The 10,439-nt window shown below is 37.4% G+C and overlaps 2 protein-coding genes across 7 annotated transcripts; both read left to right on the forward strand.

Moving 5' to 3' along the window:
- Window positions 1-427: 427 nt before the first annotated feature.
- LOC104790983 (ABC transporter A family member 7) lies at window positions 428-5,401 on the forward strand. The gene is made up of 16 exons (XM_010505086.3): window positions 428-710; window positions 1,023-1,386; window positions 1,480-1,559; window positions 1,650-1,794; window positions 2,002-2,121; window positions 2,220-2,344; window positions 2,465-2,623; window positions 2,725-2,887; window positions 2,966-3,091; window positions 3,188-3,271; window positions 3,357-3,703; window positions 3,785-3,985; window positions 4,102-4,211; window positions 4,317-4,401; window positions 4,508-4,636; window positions 4,775-5,401. Exons 1-16 carry the CDS (start codon window positions 639-641, stop codon window positions 5,267-5,269), a joined length of 2,805 nt encoding a protein of 934 aa, XP_010503388.1. The 5' UTR covers window positions 428-638; the 3' UTR covers window positions 5,270-5,401.
- A 317-nt stretch (window positions 5,402-5,718) lies between these two features.
- On the forward strand, window positions 5,719-10,223 carry LOC104783880 (ABC transporter A family member 8-like). 6 transcript variants are annotated; one of them, XR_015596833.1, is made up of 18 exons: window positions 5,719-5,957; window positions 6,038-6,350; window positions 6,428-6,492; window positions 6,523-6,667; window positions 6,765-6,884; window positions 6,960-7,084; window positions 7,196-7,354; window positions 7,438-7,600; window positions 7,705-7,830; window positions 7,919-8,002; window positions 8,087-8,433; window positions 8,523-8,723; window positions 8,836-8,945; window positions 9,034-9,118; window positions 9,194-9,322; window positions 9,418-9,523; window positions 9,599-9,706; window positions 9,831-10,223. XR_015596833.1 is itself a non-coding variant. In XM_087510339.1 (18 exons), the coding sequence occupies exons 1-18, from the start codon at window positions 5,784-5,786 to the stop codon at window positions 10,107-10,109; spliced, it is 2,820 nt and encodes a 939-aa protein (XP_087366465.1). In that variant the 5' UTR covers window positions 5,719-5,783; the 3' UTR covers window positions 10,110-10,223. The 6 variants fall into 6 exon arrangements, 5 of the variants coding, with proteins under 5 accessions (XP_087366465.1, XP_087366467.1, XP_087366466.1 ...); XM_087510339.1 differs by having other exon boundaries at window positions 9,618-9,706; XM_087510340.1 differs by lacking the exon at window positions 6,428-6,492 and having other exon boundaries at window positions 5,815-5,955; window positions 9,618-9,706.
- Window positions 10,224-10,439: the final 216 nt, after the last annotated feature.

Genomic DNA, 10,439 nt, shown 5'->3' on the forward strand with positions numbered 1-10,439 from the left:
ATAGTCAACCAAATAACCCAAACACTTTTTTACGTGAGACAATAAAATAAACTAGTTTAATCAATTACGTTCACACGTGATTACGTCTGAGATGACGCATTAATCATCTTTTTATGCCAATTTAAAAACTTTTATTCAACATAAAATAAAACTTTTATTCAACATAAAATAAAAATAAATAATTAAAACTCACCTCTTCCACTAGTTGTAGAATCTATTGGGTCGTGGGATCACTCTCCTCCACACAGCTTCCTACCAAATTTACATTGAAATATTCCTCGAATGTAGCTTTCTTGATTTCGTTGAAATTATTTACTTCTCTGTAGTTTTGTTTGACCAATCAGAATTAAACTAATTATCATATGTAACTAATTAAAACGTACTTAGCAAAGCGTGTGCATAAGGGTAACAACGTAATTTTACACCTACCGTCATCTGATCTCAGTTCTTCTCTTCTCTCCGCCTGCTCCTTTATTATATGAAACCCAAAAGGCGGTGATTTTGATTTGTTCCCTTCTCCGTTCAAAAACTTGGGATTCAATTTATAATTATCTTAACCCAAAAACAAACAAAATAAAAAAACCTAACAAACAATAAAGAAGAAACAGAGAAATCGAAGAAATCTTCATCAATAATCAATGGCGGATCCAGGTCCTGCCAGTTTCTCAACCAGAGCCAATGCCTTACTTAGGAAAAACTTAGTCTATCAGGTATCTATTTTGCGTTATCTTCTCCTCTACGGTATCCAAATTACATTTCATAACAGTGTTCGTTTGTCTACTTACGTTTAATGTGCGTAGATAGATACATTGTGTTCTGTGATTTTTTTTTTTCTATATCCGGGAACTTGTTGGATCAGTTTCTACAATATAATTAGTGGCTAATTTAATGATTAACCAACATAATTACAGATTTGCTACAATTTTTTTATATAAAGGTGGCTATGATGATTATATTGTTGTATTTACAATCAGTAGTTTTGATTAATTCCGTCTTTTGTGTGAATATTGCGTTGGGTGTAGAAACGGTATCTATGGAGCAATGTTCGGGTCATCATGATCCCTTTCCTCCTCTGCGTATTCCTAGTCTTGATACAGCTCCTTTTCGATACTCAAGTCAACAACTCTGCTGATAACCGATGTGGTTGCGATTTGGTTGACACGAATGGGGATGGTAAACTCGAAAACACTTGCGGTATACAGTATTCTTCTCCGGATCAAGCCTTCTTTTGTTCCATCCCTAGTCCTCCGCAGTGGCCTCAGTTGTTACAAATCCCGCGCCCTGAAAGCCGCGATGTTAGAGATCTTAATGATGATTCTTGTAGACGGACAGGGACTTGTCCTGTGACTATACTCTTCACTGGAAACAACCGTTCTCTTGGAGGAAGTATGTTTCCTTTTTTTTTTTTTGCTTTTTCTCCCTTGTTCTTTGTTGTGTTCAGTGGGGAACTTATGTTTTTATGTTTTTTTTTTTGTCTAGCTGTGTCTGGGAATCTGCTCACTAGTTCTATACCGGATAACTCCACTGACCTTTTGCGTACTTTAGCTGATAATGTCTTGGTGAGTTTCTGTTGTTGGAATCTGTTTGTTTCCACTGTGTGAAGTGTGTGAATCTGTTTCTTAGCTTTTGTTTGAGCTCATATGTTTCAGGGTACAACAGCTGAGCCAGATTTCACCAACTATCTTGATTCAGGGATTGTCTCAAATCTTTCCATCTACAGTATCCAACCTCGGTGCATTCTCAATGCTTCTTTACCATTCTCTTTCGGACAACCACCTCTCAATTTTACTAAAGGTATTGAATTTTCAATCTCATATATGTTTAAGAGGGATACTCAAATTTTAGATTTGTTTATATCAGTGTTAGTTTAATGAAATCTGGTTGAGTTCTATGATCTAATCTCAATTTTGTTAAACATGATACTTCTTTCGTCCATATATTTTGTCCTCTGAGGAAAATTTTTGTATAGTCATTTTAACTTAATGGTTGTGTCAAAACCAGAGTTAAAATGTGTTCAAGGATTGAATCTCTGGAGAAATACCTCCAGAGAGGTCAATGACGAGATTTTCAAGAGCTATCGGAAAGGAAATCCTGAGGGGAAGATAAATGAGATTGCTGCAGGTTGGTCAACTTCTCAGTCGGTCTATAACAATAACAATGCTTTATATGCACATATGAGATTTCTGACTCCTCCTGTCTGATTTTTATTGTTGCCTTAGCATATGATCTCTTGGACACGGATAGGAACAACTTCAATGTGCGCATCTGGTATAATTCAACATACAAGGACGATGCAGGAAGAAGACTTATTAAGTTGGTCAGAGTTCCCCGCTCAGTCAATTTGGTAAGAAAAGAACAATGTACTCTAAGACATTCCTCGTCCTTGCATTCTCAATATGCTTTTTTCACCATGTGGAACTGCTTTCTTGATTGAAACTGAGGCTTACAATTTGCGAAAATGCAGGTGTCAAATGCTTACCTTCAATTTCTACTAGGCCCGGGGACAAGAATGTTGTTTGAATATGCCAAAGAAATGCCTAAACCAGAAACAAGTCTTCGTCTGGACATCGCGTCTCTGATTGGTCCCCTGTTCTTCACATGGGTTATTCTTCTTCTGTTCCCTGTAAGTTTGCATTCAATAGACTACTTTACGTTTTATTTCACAAATATTCACTCTCATGTATAGTGATCTATAAATTCATATTCAGAGCCATTTGTTTGCAGGTGATCTTGTCGTCATTAGTGTATGAGAAACAGCAACATCTAAGAATTATAATGAAAATGCATGGGCTAGGAGATGGTCCATATTGGATGATTTCATATGCTTACTTTCTTACCATATCCGTGTTATACGTTATATGTCTGATGATATTTGGGTCAGCAATAGGTAATTGAAGCCTTTCTCTCAATATATACAGGTCTTGTTTTTCCAATCTGTGTCTTTATAGTTGTTGGTTCCCTGCAGGACTGAAGTTCTTCCGGCTTAATGACTACAGCATTCAGTTCGTATTCTATTTTCTCTATGTAAATCTGCAAATCGCCCTTGCCTTTCTAGTTTCCTCTCTATTTTCAAAGGTCAAGACAGCAACAGGTACTTAACTAACATTGTGCTTCTTGAATATGATCAAGAAGACGTTGGGGTTTAAAACAAGCTAATGATTTTTTTTTTCTCATGTCTTGAACATAGTTGTTGCTTACATATACGTGTTTGGATCTGGACTTTTGGGCTTGTTTCTACTCAACTTCCTTATTGAAGATTCATCATTTCCTAGTAAGTTATTATGATCTTGAAGAACGATACTTATGTGTTTATTCTCACAACTGATCAAGATTGCAATTTAATTATACATTTCCAGGAGGCTGGATTCTTGTCATGGAGTTATATCCTGGCTTCTCCATATACCGTGGGCTGTATGAGTTCGCACAATTTTCATTCCGGGGAAACTTGAGAGGGGAAGATGGGATGAAGTGGAATGATTTCAGTGATAGTGCAATGGATGATGTTTTTTACATCATTATCGTTGAGTGGTTTCTCGCCCTCATCGCAGCATACTATATTGATAAGATTTCTTCATCCGGAAAAGACCCATTGTTCTTCTTGCAAAGCCCTTTCAAGAAATTTCCTTCTTTGCGAAGGCCTAGTTTGCAGAGGCAAGGCTCCAAAGTCGCTGTTGAGATGGAGAAACCAGATGTTACTGAGGAGGTATGTCAAAAGGATTCACAGTATATATATATTCCATGTTCTTGATAATTCTTGTTCTGATAAAAGATTTATCCTAATCAGAGAGAAAAAGTCGAGCGATTGATGCTTGAGTCGAGCACAAGCCATGCGATTGTATGTGACGACCTGAAGAAGGTGTATCCTGGTAGAGATGGGAACCCGCCTAAATTGGCAGTTCGAGGGCTATCTCTTGCAGTGCCTTCAGGAGAATGCTTTGGCATGTTAGGACCCAATGGTGCAGGCAAGACCTCCTTCATCAATATGGTCAGTATCCAAATGGACAAATCTTTTGAGCTGAGTGGAGCTTAGATTCTACTTCTAATGGCTGATCGATGATAATAATCTTGTAGCGTTACTAATATGTAATGTATTTTGGCCAGATGACCGGGCTCCTGAAACCAACATCTGGGACAGGGCTTGTTAAGGGTTTGGATATATGCAACGATATGGACAGAGTGTACACCAGCATGGGTGTCTGCCCGCAGCACGAGTAAGTTTTCATTTCATTTTGTTCTTAGCCAAGAAAGGACAAATAAACAGTTTCTTACTGTTCCACACAACACTATAATTGTGTAATCACTCTCTTATTGTCCAGCTTGCTCTGGGAAACATTGACAGGAAGGGAACATCTACTGTTTTATGGAAGACTTAAGAATCTTAAAGGCTCTGATCTCGACCAAGTAATTTATCAATCTTACTTCCCTTCTATATTACTCCAAAAGTTATCAAACGATACAATTTTACGGTTGCTCAAACCATCTCTCATCGTTATTGACCTCACATTAGGCTGTGGAAGAGTCTCTTAAGAGTGTCAACCTTTTCCACGGAGGAGTTGCCGACAAACCTGCTGGGAAATACAGCGGAGGTATGAAAAGGCGGCTGAGCGTAGCCATATCGCTTATTGGTAATCCTAAGGTACACCATTGTCTGAGAATCCCTTGTTCGTTTATAAATAGTACACTTAGTACCATTGACCTTTATAAGTAGTACACCTAGAGAGTTGAGCTCTTTGAAGCTTAAGGATTTCGTTTTCATTTTCTTTTACCTATGAAGGTGGTTTATATGGATGAGCCAAGCACAGGACTTGATCCAGCCTCGAGAAAGAACCTATGGACTGTCATCAAGCGTGCTAAAGAAAACACTGCGATAATCCTCACAACCCACTCAATGGAAGAAGCAGAATTTCTATGTGACCGATTGGGTATTTTTGTGGACGGAGGCTTGCAATGCATTGGCAACCCTAAAGAACTGAAGGGAAGGTACGGTGGATCTTATGTGTTTACAATGACAACATCTTCAGAACACGAGCAAAAAGTGGAGAAGCTGATTCAAGAAGTCTCCCCAAACGCCAAGAAGATATATCACATCGCAGGGACTCAGAAGTTTGAGCTTCCAAAGGAGGAGGTTCGGATCTCAGAGGTGTTCCAGGCGGTGGAGAAGGCGAAGAGCAACTTCACGGTTTTCGCTTGGGGACTGGCAGATACAACTCTTGAAGATGTCTTCATCAAGGTTGCTAGAACCGGTCAATCCTTTAATGTGTTCTCTTGATCTTCTTAGATTCATACTTGTGTTGTCCATAATATTTGTTTTTGTCAAATTGCTACCACATATATCATGTATATTACTGGAAAAAAATTATACAAGCTCGTGAATTTTCAATGAGATTATACTTGAAATAAATACTAGAGCTCCTTTAAGCAGGCGACACAACACAACAACCTTTAAGGCGTAACCACTGGCTTTACTCTGTTTCGAAATTCATATAACGGTTTATAGGAATTGGAATTAAGCCGAGTTCCTTAAGAAAACCCTAAATTGTGGCAATAAACAACTAAATTGTAGCAATAAAAAAGCCCATTTTTCGTTTTATTATATTCATGTTTATACAGGTTTGGTAAAGAGTAAATTTGTTGGGTGAGAGATGCAAGAAATAATATTACTTGACCTAGACGAAATGACTAACAAGAAAATACAGCGCCATTGTCCAATACCTATATGCCACTTCAGTAACGTGTTATCTCAAGTCTTGATAAGTGAATTGTTATTACGCTACTAGATTAGTATGCACAATTCTTCCTTTTGTACAACCATACATCTAAGAAAACATTTAGAGATTCCTGAAAAATTATTTGAGTCCATCAAATCTTCTCACATTCAGTGTAACGGCGGATTCGAGTCCTGCAAGTTTCTTGACTCAAGCCGACGCTTTACTTCGGAAGAATCTAGTGTTCCAGGTGTCAGTATACTTAAACAACTAAAACGGCTAAAACAGAGTAAAACTTTATAATGATGTGTTGTTGTCTTTGATGTTGGCAGAGACGGGACATATGGAGCAATATACGTCTCATCACGATCCCTTTCTTCCTTTGTCTACTTCTCCTTGTTGTCCAAATGCTCTTTGACACACAATTCAACGACGTTCATGGCCAATGTGGCTGCAAAGAGAAAGCTTGTGACTTAAGGTATTCCACTCCAGAGCAAGCAGCGTTTTGCGCCATTCCTAATCCACCACAATGGACTCCATTACTTCAAATCCCGGCTCCTCAATACCGAGCCGCGACCCCACACCCGGACCATTCTTCCCCTGCAACTTTTCTCTTCACCGGAAAGAATCAGTCACTTGGAAAAAGTATAAACCCTAATTGGAGATGAAATGTTCATATTCTTTGTTTTTTTATGTTACAATGAAATTGTTTGTTTTGACAGTTCTAATTGGAAATATGCATAGCAAATCATCTGAATTTGATGGAAATTTAGCCAATTATGTCTTGGTAAGTGCAATGTCTAATATTTATATGCAGGGCTCATCATCTTTCCCTGCATACACCAATCATATGGACTCGGCTTTCATCTCAGATCTTCCCATTTACAACATCCAACATGAATGCTCACCAAACTCTTCTTTCTCAATCTTAACTCACCAATCACCTCTTGCTTTCCCTAAAGGTATAAACAATACAACTTCCCATTTCACAATATCAAAAACCTTAATTCTATCCAAAAATGCTCTTATAAAAACAGAGGATTTCTTTCTTATGTCTAGAGGTAAAATGTGTCCAAGGCTTAAATATGTGGGTGGATAGTTCTTCTGATGTGAACAGCGAGCTTTTTAAAGGTTATCGAAAAGGAAATCCAAACAAGAAGATCAATGAGTTTGCTGGAGGTCTTTCATCATCATCTCATCTCGCTTCTTTGCAATAGTTGTTATATGTAATTTTCAGAACTTTCCATTTTCTAGCTTTTGATTTTCAGAACACAAATGGGAACAATCTCAATGTTTGTGTTTGGTACAACTCCACCTACAAGAACGATACAGTGGTTCGACGTATGGCTCTGATTCGAGTCCCTCGCTTAGTTAACATGGTGCATATATTTTGTGCTTAACCCTTTACTCAAACATAGATGTTATCATTTAATTACCACACAAATCTTAAGCTCATATTTGTTTTGTTTTTTTTTCTGTAACGATTTCAGGCATCTAATGCATATCTTGAGTTCCTAAAAGGTTCTGAGACAAAGATACTATTTGAGTATGTCAAGGAAATGCCTAAAGCAGAGACTAAACTGAGCCTAGATATCGCCTCTCTAATCGGCCCGCTCTTCTTCACATGGGTCATTCTGTTATTATTCCCTGTAAGTCTTTACATTATCTCAATGAAAACATTTTACATCATCTCGGCTTTGATTGATGTTATTCCTTATGAATCTTATAATAGGTGATCTTAACAACACTGGTCTATGAGAAACAACAGAGGTTAAGAATCATGATGAAAATGCATGGACTCGGTGATGTTCCTTACTGGATAGTTTCATACACTTATTTTCTTCTGGTATCAATTCTATACATGTTTTGCTTCGCGATATTCGGTTCAGCCATTGGTAAGAAGAATAACTCAAACTCTATCCAATATGTTAACTGTGAATCTTTTAATGTTCTTTCTCAATACTTGATGCTTTTACTTTTTTTTTTTCTTTTTCTGGAGGGTTAAACTTCTTTAGGCTTAACGACTATAGTATCCAACTTGTCTTCTTCCTGATATACATAAATCTTCAAATATCACTCGCCTTTTTAGCCTCTGCAATGTTTTCAGATGTTAAAACTGCTACAGGTTTAGTATCTATCCTGGTTATGATTCAAGATTCGTCACATTAAACAAGTTCGTTCAGAACTATTACATTTTTCATTTGAAATTTCAGTTATAGCATACATATATGTCTTTGGAACCGGGCTCCTAGGAATCTTTCTTTTCCAATTCTTCTTGGAAGATCCTCTCTTTCCAAGTAAGTTCTTAAACCCGAATCAGACCATTCGCTAGATTTTGTTATATATTATGATTCATTATGTGATTTTTTTTGTTTCTCTAGGAGGATGGATAATTGCAATGGAGTTATACCCTGGATTTACTTTATACCGCGGGCTATATGAGTTATCACAGTCTGCATTTTCCGGAGATTACCGCGGAATTGATGGAATGAGATGGAGAGATTTTGAGAATAATGGAATGAAACAAGTTACTTGTATCATGCTCATTGAGTGGTTGTTACTTCTTGTTTCAGCATATTACATTGATCAAATCACTTACTCTAGGAAACATCCATTCTTCTTCTTCCTACGACAAAACTCTTCAAAGAAGAAACAACATCACTACTTCTCTAACAACCAAACTTCAAAAGTTGTCGTTGAAATGGAAAAACCAGATGTGTGTCAAGAGGTAAAGATGAGATAAGAAGATCAAGTTCAGTTTAGAACATTGACAAGGCTGAGTAAGATTTTGTATGCATCTATTTTTTTTGGTGCCAGAGGGAGAAAGTAGAGCAGCATCTACTTGAATCAACGGGAAACTGCGCGGTTTTATGCAATAATCTCAAGAAGGTGTACTCAGGTAAGGATGGGAATCCTCAGAAAGTTGCGGTAAGAGGATTATCTCTGGCTTTACATCAAGGAGAATGCTTTGGCATGCTTGGTCCTAATGGAGCAGGCAAAACTTCTTTCATCAACATGGTCCGTTTGAATATTAATCTTTTATGTCTAATAAACTCCAACTGTTAAAGAGTGCAATCTCTCGCATCTTCTAGTCAACCTCTTTGGCATATGTACTAATGTTTCTGTGTAGATGACAGGAATCATCAAACCATCGTCTGGCACAGCATTTGTCCAAGGTCTTGACATACTAACCGATATGGACCGGATATATACAACAATTGGAGTCTGTCCACAACATGAGTAAATATCTCTATATATAATCTATGTTCCTTTCTTTTCCTTTGAGGCTGTCCTGTTTCCTAGTCCATTTCATTTGATTTTTCTGCAGTCTCTTGTGGGAGAAACTGAGTGGAAGGGAACATCTACTGTTTTATGGAAGGCTCAAGAATCTCAAAGGGGTTGTCTTGACACAAGTAACTCGAGATTGGTTTGTGAATGACTTATGTATAAAAGCAAAAACTAATTTGAGTTTTCTCGGGTTTAATTAGGCTGTCGAAGAGTCGCTTCGCAGTGTCAACCTTTTCCATGGAGGGATTGGTGAGAAAAAAGTTGGGAAATACAGTGGAGGGATGAAGAGACGGCTCAGCGTTGCCATTTCTCTCATAGGAAACCCCAAAGTAACTTGAAAAACCTCTTTTGGTATCTAAGATCGTCTATGACAAGATTATTTTAAATCTCGTTTTCTGTTATATGTCTTTTGTGGTTTGTCAAGGTTGTTTACATGGATGAGCCAAGCACCGGGCTTGATCCAGCCTCAAGGAAGAGTTTATGGGATGTAGTAAAACGGGCTAAACAAAAAGGGGCGATAATACTCACGAGTGAGTGTTCTAAGCTTCATATCTCCCTTTGGTTTGCCACATAATGTCATCATACAAACAAAAAGAAGACTTCAGGTTTGGTTTTATGTTTCAGCACATTCAATGGAAGAAGCTGAAGTTTTATGTGATCGTCTTGGAATTTTCGTTAATGGTAGTTTGCAATGCATAGGCAATCCAAAGGAGGTATAACTAAAACACATCTTATATATATATACTTAAAAATCGTTATAAACAGAGAGTAGCTGAATTAACGACCTATTTCAAAACCTGAACTTGAGCCAGTCTTTAACTAAAACCTTAATGACAGTTGAAGGGTCGATATGGAGGATCCTATATACTGACTGTGACAACTTCAGAGGAACACGAGCAAGAAGTGGAGCAATTAGTGGATACTATTTCTAAGAACGCAAAGAAGATATATCGAACGGCGGGGACTCAGAAGTTTGAGCTTCAAAAGCAAGAGGTGAAGATCACAGAGGTCTTTCAAGCATTGGAGAAGGCAAAGATGATGTTTCCGGTGGTGGCTTGGGGACTCGCAGACACAACTCTTGAAGATGTCTTTGTGAAGGTTGCTCAAACTTCTTAGCTAATTTAACAACGTTTTCAATGTCTTCTATATCTTCTTGACCAATCTCAATCTTATTTTCATCTTATGTTAAACAACTATTACTCCAATTGATAACTTAACAAAATTACATTATTTACTTACAGTGTTTTGATTTTCTAATTTTTCTTATATTATTTGATTTCCAAATATTTTTGTTCTACACATGTCAAATGTTGTCGACTTTCTGCCTCCTAAAACTTTATAAATAAAAAAAGTCATTTTGTCAAGGTTTGCATGCATGTTAGAGTTTATCACTTATATGTTTACGAAAGAATTACTCAAATGTTATGCAAAAGTTGGTTTATTATT

Source organism: Camelina sativa, chromosome 4 (genome assembly GCF_030686135.1).
Source record: "Camelina sativa cultivar CO46 ecotype springtype chromosome 4, ASM3068613v1".
In the NCBI taxonomy this organism is placed as follows: domain Eukaryota; kingdom Viridiplantae; phylum Streptophyta; class Magnoliopsida; order Brassicales; family Brassicaceae; genus Camelina; species Camelina sativa.